The following is an 18,338-nucleotide window of genomic DNA, read 5'->3' on the forward strand; positions in this document are numbered from 1 at the left end:
TGTTGCACCTACACTAGTGTGCCTAATGTGGATGCCAATTCCTTACATCTAATCTGGTGTGGTCTCTTTTTGTGGTGTGCCTTGGGTGTCATCTGTGTGTACTGCGTGGATGCTTTACACATGTCCTCAGGAATTTGGCCTGCCCGCTCTGCACCATGCTACCCCATTTCTAGCACTGTGACTGCAGTTTTTAACTGCCATGTTGACCTAGCAAGTACACCCACGTGCCAGGCCCTAACTTTAATTTTATCTTACATCTAAGACCCTCCTATGGTAGGCCCAATATACCCCCATGGGCTGGGTTCAGTGTATGTGAAAGTTAGGACATGCACTGGTGTGTTTTACATGTCCAGAGAATCAAATACTGTATATTTTGTTTTGCACTCTTGCAAGGTCTAGTTCTCCCATAAGCTATCATTGGAGCTGACGTGTAAAATTTTGCAAGTGTAACTTTCAATTGGGAACACTAGAGATGTGGAGTTTGGGCTCCCTGAGTTCAGAATTTAATAAAACATCTTTTAGTACAGGTATTTTTAAATTGTGTGTTTGAGAATTTCACTTTTAGAAAGTGGGTCTATTCTTGTTTAACAAAGCTGTGCCTCTGCCTGCCTGTGAAATCAAAGTCTGGTTTAGACTGAGAGGAGCATATGTGTGCATTCACTTCAGACACACACACAAAGGGAACTGAGGTTTGTCGTGCACATGCTGATGGGTCTTTCTGGGCTAGAGTGGCTGGAGGAGTTATCACTAACACCTGAATAGGCTATGGCTGCCGTTCACAATGCTGTTTCCACCCCCAGTAGTGCTCGCCCAGGGATGACAGAACTGGTTTTACTATGCAAGAGAGACTTTTCTTACAAAGACTCCAAAGGGAAAAAGGGAGATAAGAAATAGACCTAAAACCCCAGACTTTTAGATTACTTCTGGACTAAGAGGAACCTCCATTGAGTTTCTTCTGGCTGAATAGAAGTGTGTAGTTGGGAAATTCCTGGGTTTTATTCTATTGTGGAGAATTCTGGCCAGCTGTGTGTTTTGCAGAGTATGTTGGATTTATGTGCCTCAATAGAATTCCATTTGTTTTCTCTCTTGGTAGAAGAGTTGGATCCTTTAGCAGTACACAAAATTATCTTAACTATTGGGAGAAATTGTTGAAGGGTAAGGTAGGAGTATGAATGGAAGCTGGAGCATCCAAGGATAATCCTGAGGGATATTTTTCATTGCTTATGCTTTGTAAGTAGAACCAGTCTTTGTGGGTTGGAAAAAGCAAACATAACCTATCTTATCCACAACTTGCCAGTGTTTTAAAATGAGCATAACTGTTGTATTTATCAAAACAACTGTTAGAAAAGAGGGTCTCAAGTTGCAGTGATATACACCCTGTCCAAGTGGGGAACGTTCCTTCTAGTCATGAAAAGGGGATTAGACACACAATATAACCCATGCTCACCTCCATGGTAGCTTGGCATGACAGTCAGGGCTATCTCAGAGGCAATCTGTTAAGCATGTGTACATAACACACACAGTATCACAGTGGTAACACTACAAATGTACACCACACCAGTTCAGAAAAATGAAGTATCTTTATATAAACCGAAGTAAACCAAAACGACAAAAATTCAACACACACAACTCAAAATATGGCCAATTAAGCTTCATCTATCCAAGACAGACACACAGTAATATCACAAGGCAGTTGATCAGTATCGAAAAGGCACTCAAGGAAATGAATCAAGAGATCCTAATATCTCTAAACACTGAAAAGGCCTTTGATCGGATGGACATTTAACAGAAGTGATGAAATGCATGGGATGTGTAACCTGCTTTCCATCTGTGTGATTGTAAAATATCACATGCCAAGCCTGAACTGCCAAGCCAGAATACCTGGCTTGGCAGTTCAGGATGGGCTGTTCCCATGAGGCACAGGGTCAAGACTGATGTCCATATTTCTTAGTCTGAACTGAGGTGGTGATGTTTACTAAAGAAAGATGTTGGGTTCAACCCAGATTTGTGACTGGAGGTGAGTGTCTGCAAAGTTTCAGCGCTATGTCCATCATCTCCTTGTGTTCGATTTGTTTGCCCTAAGTTGGCAGCATATGCCCAGACGTGAGTCCCTTGCTCACTTTGCCACTAGATTCAATCTAGCCTGGCTGATGATGGGTGTTACCCCGAAACTAATCCCAGGATGCTTGTTTCTGGTTTAGGGAAGACCTGGCTTGGCAGTTAGGGTTGCACTGTTCACATAAGGCACAGGGTCAAGGTTGATTTGCATATAGCTGGGTCTACCTTGAAGTGGCGAGGTGAGCTAAAAAACGATGATGGATTTAACCCAGATCTGTGACTGGAGCTGAGTGTCTGAAAAATGTCAGTGCTCCGTCCGTCATGTACTTGTGTTTGCTTTGTCCTCCCTAAGTTGGCAGGGTATGCCCAGATGTGGGTCCCGTACTCACTTTGCTACTAGATTCAAGCTAGCCTAGCTGATGAGGGCTGTTAACCCGGAAACCGGTCCCATTATGTTTTTTCCACTTCAGGGAAAACCTGGCTTGGCAGTTCGTGCTGGACTGTTCCCATGAGGCACAGTGTCATGATTGATGTGCACATAGCTGAGTCTGAACTGAGGTGGCAAAGTGAGCTAAATAACGATGATAGATTCAACCCAGAACTGTGACTGGGGGTGAGTGTCTGAAAAGTTTCAGTGCTCCGTCCATCATCTCCTTGTGTTTGCTTTGTTCACCCCCAGTTGACAGGGTATGCCCAGATGTTGGTCCCTTGCTCACTTTGCCACCAGATTCAAGCTAGCCTGGCTGATGAAGGGTGTTACCCCGAAACCAGTCCAAGGATGCCTGTTTCCTGTTCAGGGAAGACCTGACTTGGCAGTTCGGCTGTACTCTCTCCATGAGGCACAGGGTCAAGACTGATTTGCATAAAGCTGGATCTGAACTAAGGTGGCAAAGTGAGCTAAATAATGTTGATAGATACATCCCAGATCTGTGACTGGGGCTGAGTGTCTGAAAAGTTTCAGTGCTCTGTCCATCATCCCCTTGTGTGTGCTTTGTTTGCCCTAATTTGGCAGGGTATGCCCAGACGTGGCTCAGTTGCTCACTTTGCCACTAGATCCAATCTAGCCCGGCTGATGAGGGGTGTTACCCTGAAAACGGCCCCAGGATGCTTGTTTCCAATTCAAGGAAGACCTGGCTTGGCAGTTCGTGCTGGACTATTCCCATAAGGCACATGGTCAATTCTAATTTCCATATAGCTGGGTCTGAACTGAGGTGGCGAAGTGAGGTAAAGAGCGATGATGGATTCAACCCAAATCTATAACTGGGGGAGTGTATCGGAAAAGTTTCAGAGCTCCTTTCATCATCTCCTGGTGTTTGCTTTTCTTGCACTAAGTTGGTGGGGTATGCCCAGTCATGGTTACCTTGCTCACTGTGCCACTAGATTCAAGCTAGCCTGACTGATGAGGGGTGTTCCCCTGAAAACGAGTCCAAGATGCTTGTTTCAAGTTCAGGGAAGACCTGGCTTGGAAGTTCGGGCTGGACTGTTCCCATAAGGTACTGGGTCAAGGCTAATTTGCATATACCTGGGTCTGACCTGAAGTGGCGAGGTGAGCTAAAGAACGATGATGTACTCAACCCAGATCTGTGACTAGGGGTGAGTGCCTGAAAACTTTCAACGCTCCGTCTATCATCTCCTTGTGTTTGCTTAGTTCACTCTAAATTGGCAGAGTATGCCCAGACGTGGGTACATTGCTCACTTTGCCAATAGATCCAAGCTAGCCTGGCAGATGAAGACTTTTACCTCAAATCCGGTCCCAGGAGGCTTGTTTCCAGTTCAGGGATGACCTGGCTTGGTAGTTCAAGCGGACTGTTCTTATAAGGCACTGGGTCAAGACTGATTTGCATATATTTGGGTCTGACCTGAGGTGGTGAAGAGAACTAAAGAAAAATGTTGGGTTCCACCCAGATTTGTGACTGTGGGTAAGTGTCTGAAAAGCTTCGGCGCTGCAGCCATCATCTCCTTGTGTTTGCTTAGTTCGCCCTAAGTTGGCAGAGTATGCCCAGACATGGGTCCCCTGCTCACTTTGCCACTAGATTCAATCTAGCCTGGCTGATGAAGGGTATTACCTAAAAACTAGTCCCAGGATGCTTATTTCTGGTTCAGGGAAGATCTGGCTTGGCAGTTCAGGCTGGACTGTTCCCAAGAGGCACGGGGTCAAGGCTGATTTGCATATAGCTGGGTCTGAACTGAAGTGGCGAGCTGAGCTAAAAGACGATGATGGATTCTACCCAGATCTGTGACTGGGGGCGAGAGTCTGAAAACTTTCAACGCTCCGTCTATCATCTCCTTGTGTTTGCTTAGTTCACCCTAAATTGGCATGGTATGCCCAGACATGGGTACTGTGCTCACTTTGCCAATAGATTCAAGCTAGCCTGGTGGATAGGGTGTTACCCCAAATCCGGTCCCAGGAGGCTTGTTTCCAGTTCAGAGACGACTTGGCTTGGCAGTTAAGGCTAGACGCTCCCATAAGGCAGATGGTCTAGACTGATTCGCATATATCTGGGTCTGAACTGAGGTGGGGAAGTGAACTAAAGAAAGATGTTGGGTTCCACCCAGATTTGTGACTGGGGGTGAGTGTCTGAAAAGTTTCTGCGCTACGGCCATAATCTCCTTGTGTTTGTTTTGTTCGCCTTAAGTTGGCAGGGTATGCCGAGACTTGGTCCTTTGCTCACTTGGACACTAGATTCAATCTAGCCTGGCTGATGTGGGGTGTTACCTCGAAACCGTCCCAGGATGCTTGTTTTCAGTTCAGGGAAGACCTGGCTTGGCAGTTCGGGCTGGACTGTTCCCATGATGCACGTGGTCAAGACTGATTTGCATATAGCTGGGTCTGAACTGAGGTGGCAAAGTGTACTAAAGAATGATGATGAATTCAAACCAGATCTGTGACTGGGGGTGATTGTCTGAAAAGTTTCAGTGCCCCGTCCATCATTGACTTGGATTTGCTTTGTTCTCCTCAAGTTTGCAGTGTATGCCCAGATGTGGGTCCCTTGCTTACTTAGCCACTAGATTCAAGCTAGCTGGCTGATGAGGATTGTTACCCTGAAACCGGACCCAGGATGCTAATTTCCGGTTCAGGGAAGACCTGGCTTGGCAGTTCGTGCTGGACTATTCCCATAAGGCACTGGGTCAATTCTGATTTGCATAGAGCTGGGTCTGACCTGAGGTGGCAAAGTGAGCTAAAGAATGCTGATGGATTCAACCCAAATCTGTGTTTAGGGTGAGTGTCTGAAAAGTTTCAGCACTCCTTCTATCATCTCCTTGTGTTTGTTTGCCAATTATCACCAGCAAGCATCAATGACCTCACTCAATAGTTTATGAACCAGAACATTTCAACTAACAAGAGGCCTCTTGTTAGTTGAAATGTTCCAGTGCCCAGTGTCACCTCACTGAGTATTGAACTGCTAGCTTAACAAATCCAGAAAAGGATCCATGGAGTCTAATAACTCCTTATTTGCTGAAAGTGTGTTAATAACATTAGGTGATCCCAAAGCATCCCTTGCCAAAGTATTAAATCAGGTGCAAGCACTGGAGACAATATCGGGATTTGAAACACATATGGATAAGTGTGAACTTCTAAATGTAATTCTCCTGAATCCACTAACTCAAGAACTGAAAACAATATTTCCCTTACGATCTGCTAGATATTTTAGTAGAATTCAACATTTAGGCATTAAAATTAGACCACATATTTATCACCAATACAGAGCAAATGTCCCTACCTTGCTAGGAACTTTCATAAATAACCTAATTTCCTACCATGGCCAGGATGTGTAAACACAGAAATTTGAATATGTTTCAGAAAATCCTCTATGTTTTCAATGCCTTCTAACAACAGTAGTGAGATCTTTCTACGCGACCACACAATAAATTACATACAAATTTGTAGACAAACAGATCACAAACTAAAGCGTCTTCAGTAGTTGATTGTATTGCTTATTCCTAACTGTAAGATACAGCATAAAGAAGGATGGCATAGTGAAATGATGATGGGTTTCTTTACATTGTATGAATTACATGACAGATAATCTCCTAGACAGGAATAATCTCTGGCTTGTCTGATTTTAAAGGTGCAGGCTCAAGGGAAGAATGATCACCGTACAGTGAGCCTGAACAATCCTGTTCTTGATTTTTCTGGTTCTGATGTACATTAGTTCTTGCAATAACTCTTTTTGGATCCAACAAAATGGTGGTGAAATGTTAGGCATTAGTAGACGTTTCTGTTAACTGCATACTCTGTGTTATTCAATGACCTTTCATTGATCACTACGCTAACTCTTGACTGCATAGCCTTTTGTAACCAAGGTTGGTATATGTCTTCTCTGAACCAACACAATGTTGAATGGGGCAGAAAGTGCCTCTTTGTGTTCACACATAGGGTTGAGAATAATCATGTGAGTTAGGCTAAGGCCTGCAAGAAGACACACCTGAACAAAAGAAATGGCCAAGGACATGATTATTTATTCTTATCTGTTGAAAAAGGAATTGTATACTTTAATTTAGAATCTTATAGAATGTACTCCTAACTTATAACAAAAACGTAAGCTCTGTTGGTCATTTCGTCTCATTTTGCATGGAAATTTTGGCATGTTCCACTGGTCAGCACAACCTACTTATAAACTATTGTTGCACTCTCCCTTCACTCGTTCGTGTGTCCCTTATACACATGCTACTACAGCTATCGATAGCACTTTTCTTCTGATTATTCAATATTTCAGATCACGGAAAATAAGATTGCTATGCCCACATTTGTGACACTTTTATGGAGCTTATAAAATGTTCTGGCTGAGTCGATTTTATCAAATATTTTATGATGCAAGTTTGAGCTAAGCAAGTTTTATCGCTTTTATGGTATATGCTCATTTGATTTTAATGCTGTATAGCTCTTTTATGGCTAACAAACGAAATAAAGATGTGAAATTAAATGAAAATAATTCAGGAGATACACATGCTTAATTGAAAATTAATTACAGTATATAAATATGAACTTGACTTTTTATCGCCTATTTTTAATTAGCAAAAAAGTTTCTCCAATCGGTTCTTAGATGTGAATTATAAGCATAACGTAATAACCCAGACTGCATTGGGGAGACAGGGGAGATAATAGGAGAAGCAATAATAAAAGAAATTAATTGTATATGTTCAGAAAATATATAAAAATATATGGAGAGGAAACAAAGTTATGTGCAATTGAATCGTTTTTTATGCAATTAAGAATAAAAAAGATTTTAGAATATATACATCTGTAAAACGAATCTCTAGAAGACTATGACAACTAAATAATACGAAGAGAGGTACTGTCGAAAAACGTTATACTTTGTGTATAAGAGAAAATAACTAGTGAAATGGAAGTGCAGTCTACAGTTCAAATTGCTTTCTCTCTAAAGGATGTCTCAGCTCATCTTTCTGACCATTTCCCCAGTTACAAAGAACAACCCCTGCTGTGCCCAAGAATGCAAGAAGTGATGCAAGAGCTTACACCCCCCTGGGGTAAACAATGATCATTTGATGGGTTTGCCCTAGTGTTCTTATCCTTCACTCTGCTGTGCACTTTTTATCTGTGGCCTTGGTGTTTTCTGGTCTTCCTGTGCTCTCTCTGCCCATGCCCGCCAACACTAACCTGACCGTGAAGTTCTCATCATACTCGCACAAAAACAAATATTGATGGACAGAATGCAGGACAATGTCATACATTCACCCCAGAACAGAGATCTGGGCCTAAATCCATATTTTTTTGCTAACCATGCGATTCCAATTTGAACCCAGCCATATGCCAATAAGTCTTGACCCTGTGCCCAATGGGAACTGTCAAGCCTGAATTACCAGGCCAGGTCCTCCTGGGACTGGAAACAAGCATCTGAGGACCGGTTTCGGGGTAACACCCCTCATCAGCCAGGATAGCTTGACTCCAGTGGCATGGAGAGCACAGGACCCATGTCTGGCCATACCCATCCTACTCGGGATGACAAATGTAAAAACAACATTTGATGGACAGAATGCAGAACAATGTCATACATTCACCCCAGTACAGAGACCTGAGCCTAAATCCTTTACTTGTTTGCTCACCATGCCATTGCAGTTTGAACCCAGACATATGCAAATCAGTCTTGACCCTGTGCCCAATGGAAACAGTCAAGCCCAAACTGCCAGGCCATGTTCTCCCTGGATTGGAAACAAGCATCCGAGGACCGGTTTCGGGGTTTTACCCCTCATCTGCCAGTATACTTCTTATATTCAGTATAATCAGTATACGGATGCTTCTTTCCAGTCCAGGGAGGACCTGACTAGGCAGTTTGGGCTGGACTGTTCCCATAGGAACAGGGTCAAGACTGATTTTCATATGGCTGGGTCCAAACTGGTCTGGTGTGGTGAGCAAAAGAATAATGGATTAAAACCACATCATTGTGACTGGGGTGAATGTTTGCATTGTCCAGCATTCCGTCCATCAATTGTTTCTTTTGCATTTGTTGCCCTAAGTGGGAAGGGCATGTCCTGACATGGGTCTGGTGCTCACTACACCACTGGATTCAAGCTAGCCTGGCTGATAAAGGGTGATGCCCTGAAACCGGTCCCAGGAGGTAGGGTGTTTAAATATCGATTACAAAAATATAGTTGACAAAAATATAGTTGTATAAATATCGTTTACAAAAATATCGCCACCCTATACCTAAACGGGTAAGTACATAAATATCTACTCAAAAATATCGATGTAATAAATAAAGATGTTAAAAATATCAACTTTTAAAATTAATTAAAATAACATTAAATAATTAAAAAATATAAGTACTATTAACAAAATACATTACATTACTTTTATATTTTAACTATTTATAACAAATTAAGTAAACTTTTTCATTATAAACTTAATAAATGTGTACATATACATATATTTAACACATAAAATTATATAACAACAATATTACATACATTTAATTAAAATATAAAAAATATTATTAGGTAAAACATTTGATAGCGAAGGGGTAAAAACTACTATTCCCACTCCAAAGGATGCAACAGTAGGGAAAGCGTTGGATAGCGTAGGGGTAAAAATTACTATTCCAACTCCAAAGGGTGCAACTGTGGGGAAAACGTTGGATAGCGTAGGGGTAAAAATTACTATTTCCACTCCAGAGGGTGCAACAGTAGGGAAAGCCTTGGATAGCGTAGGGGTAAAAATTACTATTCCCACTCCAGAAGGTGCAACAGTAGGGAAAGCGTTGGATAGCGTAGGGGTAAAAATCACTATTCCCACTCCAAAGGGAGCAACAGTAGGGAAAGCGCTGGATAGCGTAGGGGTAAAAATTACTATTCCCACTCCAGAGGGTGCAACAGTAGGGAAAGCGTTGGATAGCGTAGGGGTAAAAATTACTATTCCCACTCCAAAAGGGTGCAACAGTAGGGAAAGCGTTGGATAGCGTAGGGGTAAAAATTACTATTCCCACTCCAAAGGGTGCAACAGTAGGGAAAATGCTGGATAGCGTAGGGGTAAAAATTACTATTCCCACTCCAGAGGGTGCAACAGTAGGGAAAGCGTTGGATAGCGTAGGGGTAAAAATTACTATTCCCACTCCAAAAGGGTGCAACAGTAGGGAAAGCGTTGGATAGCGTAGGGGTAAAAATTACTATTCCCACTCCAAAGGGTGCAACAGTAGGGAAAATGCTGGATAGCGTAGGGGTTAAAATTACTATTCCCACTCCAGAGGGTGCAACAGTAGGGAAAGCGTTGGATAGCGTAGGGGTAAAAATTACTATTCCCACTCCAGAGGGTGCAACAGTAGGGAATGCGTTGGATAGCGTAGGGGTAAAAATTACTATTCCCACTCCAAAGTGTGCAACAGTAGGGAAAGCGTTGGATAGCGTAGAGGTAAAAATTACTATTCCCACTCCAGTGAGTACAACAGTAGGGAAAGCGCAGGAACTCAAAAAAAATAATAAACCATCTGTCAAATTTAGTATTAAATTTAATGTAGTTTATAAACGTATTTAATATATACATTGAAATATATTATTATTAACAAACACCTACACACCTAAAATTAATTACTCAATTACATTTCGGTTCGGTTCAAAAACTTTATTTGATTCAAACAAAGAATCATAAAAGTGTACATTTTAAATTACAAAACATGATTACAATTTTAATTTTAAAATGAACCATCTAAAGTTACACATTAAGAAAATTAAAACATAAGTTGATACATTCCAGAGATCATTTATCAGGATAAAAAACATACAGACAATAGAACCCATACTAATCACCTTAAGTCAGCAAGTATTATTACACACAATAATTATAATTGTAATTGAGTGGCCATCATACAGCAACAGGTAAATACAGGTTCCCACAACAATGTACAGGTCTAAGTCCAGGTTAGCCATACCGTTTCCTAATCTGGAGTGACACTCGTATAAAGTTTAACATGGCACAACATACTCCAGAAGATGATAACGATAACAAGTAGTCATAACCTTCTTTATAATTACATGGTTGCCGCCCCTTCAAAATGGGCTTGATGAATCTGGTCCTTGGTTCCTTATATGAAGAACAAAAGAGGACAACATGTATGGTGCTCTGACTAACTCTGTTATTGCAAGGGCAAGGGGGCAGCCTCTCACACCAACCCCCTTGTTTAGGAAAGGCGAAAAGAAAATGAAGAATGTTTAGACTGAACCTTGTAAGATAAAACCGCCATTGCACATGGGTTGTAAAAGTTAAATAAAACTGGTGCTGTAGTTTATCCACACAACCTGTTGGCCTAACCAAACATAGTGTTTGTAAAGATTTCCAGTAACTTGTTTTAATTTGGGCTTTAATGTCTCCCTGGATATTTTCAGGATTGTCATAAACATGACCCAGACCTATTTTGTGTAACATGTCACTGACATATGACAACCAAGGGATCTGCTTTGCATTATCAAGGCTCTTACAGTCTTGGAGAATACCTCTGGAAAGCTGGAGGTCCTCGGATAGCCATATTTTACCCCATAGTAATAAAGGCGAGAGACAAATGATATCAGTCACATAACTCGTTCCCATTTCATCATGACAGAAACTATTTGATGAGCCTGATGGAATTAATAATACCCGCTTTAAAAATTTGTTTTCCATGACCTGTATCGTGGCAGGGCTTTCAATCCCCCATACCCCTGCCCCATAGGTGGCCACAGACATACATTTAGATCTATACAGGGTTTTTAGGTGTGCGACCAGTTTTTGACCCAGCTTACCACAGAAGTGGAACAGGCCTTCTATGGAACGACTGGCACTCTGAACTTGAGCCTTCATTAGTGGGGCCCAGCTCAGTTTGTCATTAAAAAGATTTCCCAGGTAATTAAAATTGTCTACCTTTTCAATGGTAAAGTTGTTTACCATGAACTTCCTGGATTTTGAGCCTTTTGGACCACAGACCATTGCAAAAGATTTTGCAAAGTTTACCTTCAGATCCAGGTCCAGCCTGAAGGTATTAAAAGCGTCAAGACAAATCTGCATACTATTTCCTGTAAGGGTCATTAGTACCGTGTCGTCGGCGTAAGAAAGCATGGGGATACTCCTACTATTTACCTTTGGGAAGTCACAGCAATGATCCAACAAGTACTTCTCCAGGCCGTTTGTATACACTAGGAACAAGAAAGGCGCCAAAATGCAACCTTGTCGCACATCCTCGGTTGAGGGAATAGATTTTGTTTTTTCCCCCCCTGATCCGAACCTTATAGCCACAGTTGTTGCTTCATGCAATCTGCGGAGCAATGTAACTAAGGGTTCCTCAAAACCCATATCATCCATCATTTGCCAGAGCTTGCTTCTACAAACAGTGTTGAATGCACTTGTCCATGAAGGCAAGGTGGATGGAGGAATTCCTTGCCTTCATGTACTTGCCTATAATTAGTGCCAAATTCAGACACTGTTCGACCATCCCCTTTCCTTTTCTGAAGCCATATTGGGAGTTCACGATAAGGCCCACTGAGTCTGCCCATGTTTCCAATCTGGCCAGAATAACCCTTCCCAATAATTTGCATGATGCATCGATTAATGATATAGGGCGATAGCATCGGGAATCACAACTATCACCTTTCTTAAAAATCGGCACCATCACTGCCTCCTTCCATGATGCCAGGATACGGCCAATAACAGCTGCCCTAAACACATTCAATAACAATGGTGCCCATACATCAATATTATGCCTAAAAAAGTCCAGAGGTACAGCATCGGGACCAGGAGCTTTTAATAATATACCTTTCCTCAAGGCCTCCTCCACCTCTTGCAATGTAAGCGAGGAGCTCAGAGACAAAGCTGTTGGTGAGGCCACCAAATCCCTAGTGTCATCCAGCAAGCCCAGAGGTGATATTACATTTGGGTTAAAGATTTTTCCAAAATGGGCTTCCCACGATTCACCAGTAATCTGCATCACTATATTATCTTTACCATCGCTCGTAAAAAGGGGGCGATTTACTACTTCCCAGAAGAGCCTACTATCTTTTAGCTCTGAGGCCTTCTCTAGATCTTCCCATGCAAGGTTTTTTAAGTCCTGCTTCCTTTTTCTAATGGCCTCTTTATAGGCCATTCTAGTCGTTCTTACCAACTCTTTATTCCTTGGTTTTTGTTCTAGTGCCATTTTTAGGGATTTATGCGATGCAGAGCACACGGCATCAAACCATCTGAAGCCCTTTGATTTGTTTTTCCCAATTGGTTTTTAAAGATGCTCGGCCACATGCCCACATAAAATTTCAAAATTCCTAATGACCTTTTCAGGGTTAGCTGTTGGCGATAAACATGACTCAATTTCAGAGCTGTAAGTGTTTAAGATCTCTGCCTCTAGGCCCACAGCATCTATTTTCCCCACTTCAAGATGACACCTTGGTTCCTGGTATATTTTATGGGTTGCTCCCAGACTGGATGTTTTACGATAACAGGACAACACAAGGATAACATTAGGGGGTTGTGATCACTTGCAGCATTTGCAATCACCTCAAGCTTGTCAACATAATGGAAGTAGCTACTAGACACAATTGCAAAATCAATGACACTCATTGAACCTCTAGTTCCCTGAAAGGTTGGTATTGGGGATAAATTAGGGGCAACCCAAGGCTCCACTATGCATAGATCATTTAAAACAATGATATTATTTAATGTATCCCCCTGGGGTGTATGCTTAAAATGTATCAGGGTTTGTTCATGTAGATCCTCCAAACCACACACATTTGAGCCACCAAATTTACACAGTGAACAATTGAAATCGCCAACCCATATAACGAATAGTAGAGGCCGGTCACAGCGTGCCTTACATATTGCTTCCTCCAGGCTCGTAATTATGGATATCTCATTATCATCAAAGATATTGTGATACCAGTTGATCAATAACAGCGGCTCAGGGAACAGATTTTCCAACAAAAGCAGTTGGTACCATGGGGTGTCCACTATCTTAGAGGTTACCAGATTCTTCAATTTAAGGGAAATTGCTGTCATTATCCCACCCTTTGCCCTCCCCACTGGTGATGGCACCACCAGGACATTAAATGGTTGAAAGCCATCAATGTCCTGGGCCGTTCGGCTCCATGTCTCCTGAAAGCACAGGATATCATGTCTGCCCACGTAATCCAACCAAGCCTCATCCTCTAGTCTACCAGCAAGACCTGCGATATTCCATGAGATCAGGCACAGCCTTGGTTCCCACAAATTGTCACCCACAGGTTCTATTCGAGTTGCCAAATCTTGCCTTAGGGCAGATAAATTTGGCTCACATTCTGAAGTAATAGGAACCTCTGGCTCTAGGGGGTTAATAATCTGTGCTTCACAGGCTGAGACCTCCACCACAAAGATATTGTTACATCTTTCATCCCCATTCTCCCTCAAGCTCAACTCTCCTATGGGGGATACATTTTCCTTTTGGCTGACTGATGGTCAATCTAACCCCTCCATTCCCACAAGTGGATCAAAACGGTTTCTTAGGGGAATATTACTTGGCATCCACCCTAGATATTCCTCTCCCTGAAATCTTAATCTTGGGTCATTGTAGGGTAGTTGCAAAAAATTATTATTACATGGCGGCCCCCTAAAATATCCATCACCCTGGTACCTCATTCCAGGGTGATTTGGGGCTGGCCATGCAACAACACTTCTCTGCATCCACACAGGATGTCTTTCACTCTGAAATCTTAACCCAGAATTATTATGGCATAGATTCGGGGGAACATGATTCATATTTGGGTAAAAGTATTCCAAACCTATACATTGAATATCCCCCAGTCTGCCAAACCTTGGTTTACGGCAAATCATGTATTTTACCCAACTGTCCCTAAAGTTAATCAGGATACAATCCCCCTCTAGATCTTTCTCACTTGGCCCCACCCAGGGGACCCTTCGCACACTTAGTATTTTCGTTTTAGAAGCAGGGGGAAGTGGCCTATTGTTATTAAGCCAGAATGTTACTTTATTTATAAGGTCCTGATTTGATTCCGATTTATTTGGCACAACTGCTGGGACTCCTGTCAGGATTACCATAAAAGGGGCAGAATCAGGGGGTAGGTTTACACAAACTGGTTTATTTAGAGGAGCTCTTTCAGTAGAAGCTGTCGCTCCCCGCGATGGAGTTGGCTTGGGCCCAGAAGTGACTGCCTGCTTAGATGTAGTTGCCTTAGATGTTGATGCTATGGCTGCTACAGTCTTAGCCTGAGGACCCACAGTAGCCACCACTGTAGGTTTAGTCAAAACTGTTTGTACAGGGACTTCCTGGGGGTCCGCAATTGTAGGGGTTTGGGGAGCTTTACTTTGATTTTTCTGGCCCCCTTTCTTTGTTGTAGTACTATTACCCACAGTCTCAGGGGGTTTGCTCTTATTAGCCAATATTTCAAGAGAGTGAGTATTAAGTGAAATAAGATGTTCTAATTGATCCAATTTTAGATTAACAATTTGTGTTCTCTCTTAAAGGGGCAGCAGAAGGCTTTTTACCAGTTTCTCAATATTTACCAATAGTTCTCCATTATTATTTTGACAAGAAAGGGTTGTATGTCCAACATCTCCAGGAGGAATTCCCTTTTGCCTAGCTGAGTTTGCTAAAACTCTTGATGCAGTCGTCTTTGCTGATTTAGCTCTGCTTCCCTTTTTATGACTCCCCCCTCTTTTCCGTTTACTAGTTTTTATAACTACTGGGTCAGAGTCCAAAACCTGGGGTTGCGTAGGGATAGGCCCAGTGGCACTCAAATTGCAATGTTGGGTACTATCCCCCGTGATACTTGATGATATACGGCCTTCATTAGGACAGTCCACTATATCATCCACAGGGATTGGTTGGGAATCAGAAATTACTACAAGAATTGGGCTGGTTTCCAAGTTATTGGCTATACTCTTTTCGGGAGTAGTTGTAGAGCCAATTCGTCCCAAGGAAGAACGTTTCCCTGTTACTAAGTCTAGTGACAAAAGCTTTTCTGTAAGGGCAATTTCTTTTTCTAATATCCCTGTTGCCCGAATAATAAAGTCATCTAAAGTTCCAGTTGCTTTAACACTACTCGTCTTTACAGTTACCTGCCTACCCTTCCCTGATCGTAAGGACATCATATAAGTTTGAGCAGTACAATTTACAAAATTAAGGAAAGGCGATAGGTCTAAACCTAAACAAAATAACCAAATAAAATACCTAATAACAATAATAGAGACGGGAACTTTGAGTCCTCAAGTCCACAAAGAAAGAGAATGGGCCCGGCCCGTCCTTGATCGACCTTGGACGGCCTTAGACGGCCCGCCTGCGCAGTGGTACTTAGGAACAGTGATAAAGGAGAGGTAAGGCGAGGGGCGGGGCAGGCAGGGAGAGCGACCCAGGTGTTGCGGGTCTCGACCTCACGCAGGGACTCCTGGTACTTCGAGTCCCTGCGGGTCAGCTCGCAGCCCTGCGGTTCCCCACACACATGTAAACGACGTAGCGGGACCCGTGCAGCGGGTCCGGCAAGGAGCTAGATGGAGTCCGGCGATATCCCCGCTCTAAAACAAGGGCAGGCTCAGTCCATGAGTCACAAACGGCATGCAGGAAGATCCCAGCGATGATGGTTGCAGCAGGTCCTTATTTGCTGAGGCGGGGGCGGGGCAGGCAGGGAGAGCGACCCAGGTGTTGCGGGTCTCGACCTCACGCAGGGACTCCTGGTACTTCGAGTCAGCTCGCAGCCCTGTGGTTCCCCACACACACGCAAACGACGTAGCGGGACCCGCGCAGCGGGTCCGGCAAGGAGCTAGATGGAGTCCGACGATATCCCCGCTCTAAAACAAGGGCAGGCTCAGTCCAAGAGTCACAAACGGCAAGCAGGAAGATCCCAGCGATGATGGTTGCAGCAGGTCCTTATTTGCTGAGGCGGGGGCGGGGCAGGCAGGGAGAGCGTCCCAGGTGTTGTGGGTCTCGACCTCACGCAGGGACTCCTGGTACTTCGAGTCCCTGCGGGTCAGCTCGCAGCCCTGCGGTTTCCCACACACACGCAAACGACGTAGTGGGACCCGCGCAGCGGGTTCGGCAAGGAGCTAGATGGAGTCCGGCGATATCCCCGCTCTAAAACAAGGGCAGGCTCAGTCCATGATTCAGAAACGGCATGCACTAATTAATTATTGATTAGTATTGTATTTTCAAAACATTTACATAATTAATTAATTGACAGCTTTAACACCATATACACTTATAAACACCACAACACAAACTAAAATTTATTTACTCATTTAATTTTTTTTAATTTAATTATAATGAATTAATTAATTATTCAATTAAAATATAATTACTTCACTACATTTTCACTTAAAAATTCCAGTACACACACCTAAAAATACTTAAACAATTAACATAATTAATTAACATAATTAATTATCAATTAACTAATTGAAATGAATTAACTAATAATTTTAAACTATTTATATTAAATTAACACATTAATTAATCAATTATTTTATTATATTTAAATTACTTCCCACCCTATTCCCCTATAAACCCACAACCCGCTACGGAACTATTAACACTAAATTCAACATAAAATGCATTATTAACTAATAAAATGCTACAAAATATACTAATTTCACAAACAATACTCATTAAAAACACTAAATTACTTATAATTATAAAAAAACGATATTTTTGTAAACTATGTTTTTGTAAACGATATTTATTACAACTATATTACTGTTATCGATATTACTTACCTGTCTGTCGATATTCTGGTCAAACTATATTTTTGACATCGATATTTCTTCTTGTAGATATTTCTGCGGCGATATTAAGGTAACTCGATATTTTCCCGTCGATATTCCCGCTCTACACCGTCCCAGGATGCTTCTTTCCAGTCCAGGGAAAACTGACTAAGCAGGTCGGGCCGGACTGTTCCCATAGGAACAGGGTCAAGACTTATTTGCATATGGCTGGGTCTAAACTGGGGTGATGTGGTGAGCAAACGAATGATGGATTTAAACCAGATCCTTGTGACTGGGGGTGAATGTTTGCATTATCTAGCATTCCGTCCATCAATTGTTTCTTTTGATCATCCTCATCATACTCGGCACATATCCTTGAACGTGTTCCCCTTCTTTTTTTTTTTGGTGAAGCACCTTTATTAGAAAAAATTATGTCACAGTAGAAGCACTTACAAAAACTTGGATAAACTGTACAAACTGAGAACAACAAAAAATCATAAAGAATTGAAATTGTCTACTATTTTGAACTATAATGAGGAAAGGGAGGAAAGGGAAGGAGGGCGAATATAAACACAGGAAGATCAACTTAACAACAATTAGAGCATTACTTTAAAAGGAAAATAATAATATAATGTAATATAAAAACCCGAACAAGAAGTAACAATATTAGTGCTCATGGCAGAGAAATATAAAAATCAAGAAGGTTTAAAGTTTTCAGTTGAAGTACCTTGAAATATTTGAGGCACATTTCCAATTAATAGAAAACTGTTTAAAGGCAAAAGCTAGCATGAGATCTAATAAGCGTAAGTTGCTGCATGACGAGTGGATGTCTTCAGAGAGACTACCCAAAAAAGCATCAGGGAAGTTAGTGGACAATTTAAGTGAAAAAATTGGGATAATTGAGACCAGACCTTTTCCCAGAAGGAAACTGTAGAGGACAGTGAAACAGCATATACATACGTCCACCTGTTGGTGGTCACAGGACCAATATTTAGGAGAAGAATCCTTGGAGAATATTGCTAGCAAAGATTAAGTAAAGTATAGTCTGTGATAGAGGAAGAAAAACGATTGAGAAGTAGAGGTAGTTCTTGATGTTTTATTGAGTTTATCACAAATCTTATTCCAA

At 42.1% G+C, this 18,338-nt stretch overlaps 1 protein-coding gene across 1 annotated transcript in view; it reads right to left on the minus strand.

The window, feature by feature from the left end:
* The window catches only part of LOC147683661 (uncharacterized), a 28,303-nt gene extending 15,683 nt beyond the window's left edge, over positions 1 to 12,620 (minus strand). The window contains exon 1 of the mRNA XM_086942560.1: positions 12,293 to 12,620. Coding sequence (XP_086798686.1) covers positions 12,293 to 12,620 — 328 coding nt within the window. The remainder of the gene's footprint in view (positions 1 to 12,292) is intronic.
* Positions 12,621 to 18,338: the final 5,718 nt, after the last annotated feature.

Source organism: Lissotriton vulgaris, chromosome 11 (assembly GCF_964263255.1).
Source record: "Lissotriton vulgaris chromosome 11, aLisVul1.2, whole genome shotgun sequence".
NCBI lineage: Eukaryota > Metazoa > Chordata > Amphibia > Caudata > Salamandridae > Lissotriton > Lissotriton vulgaris.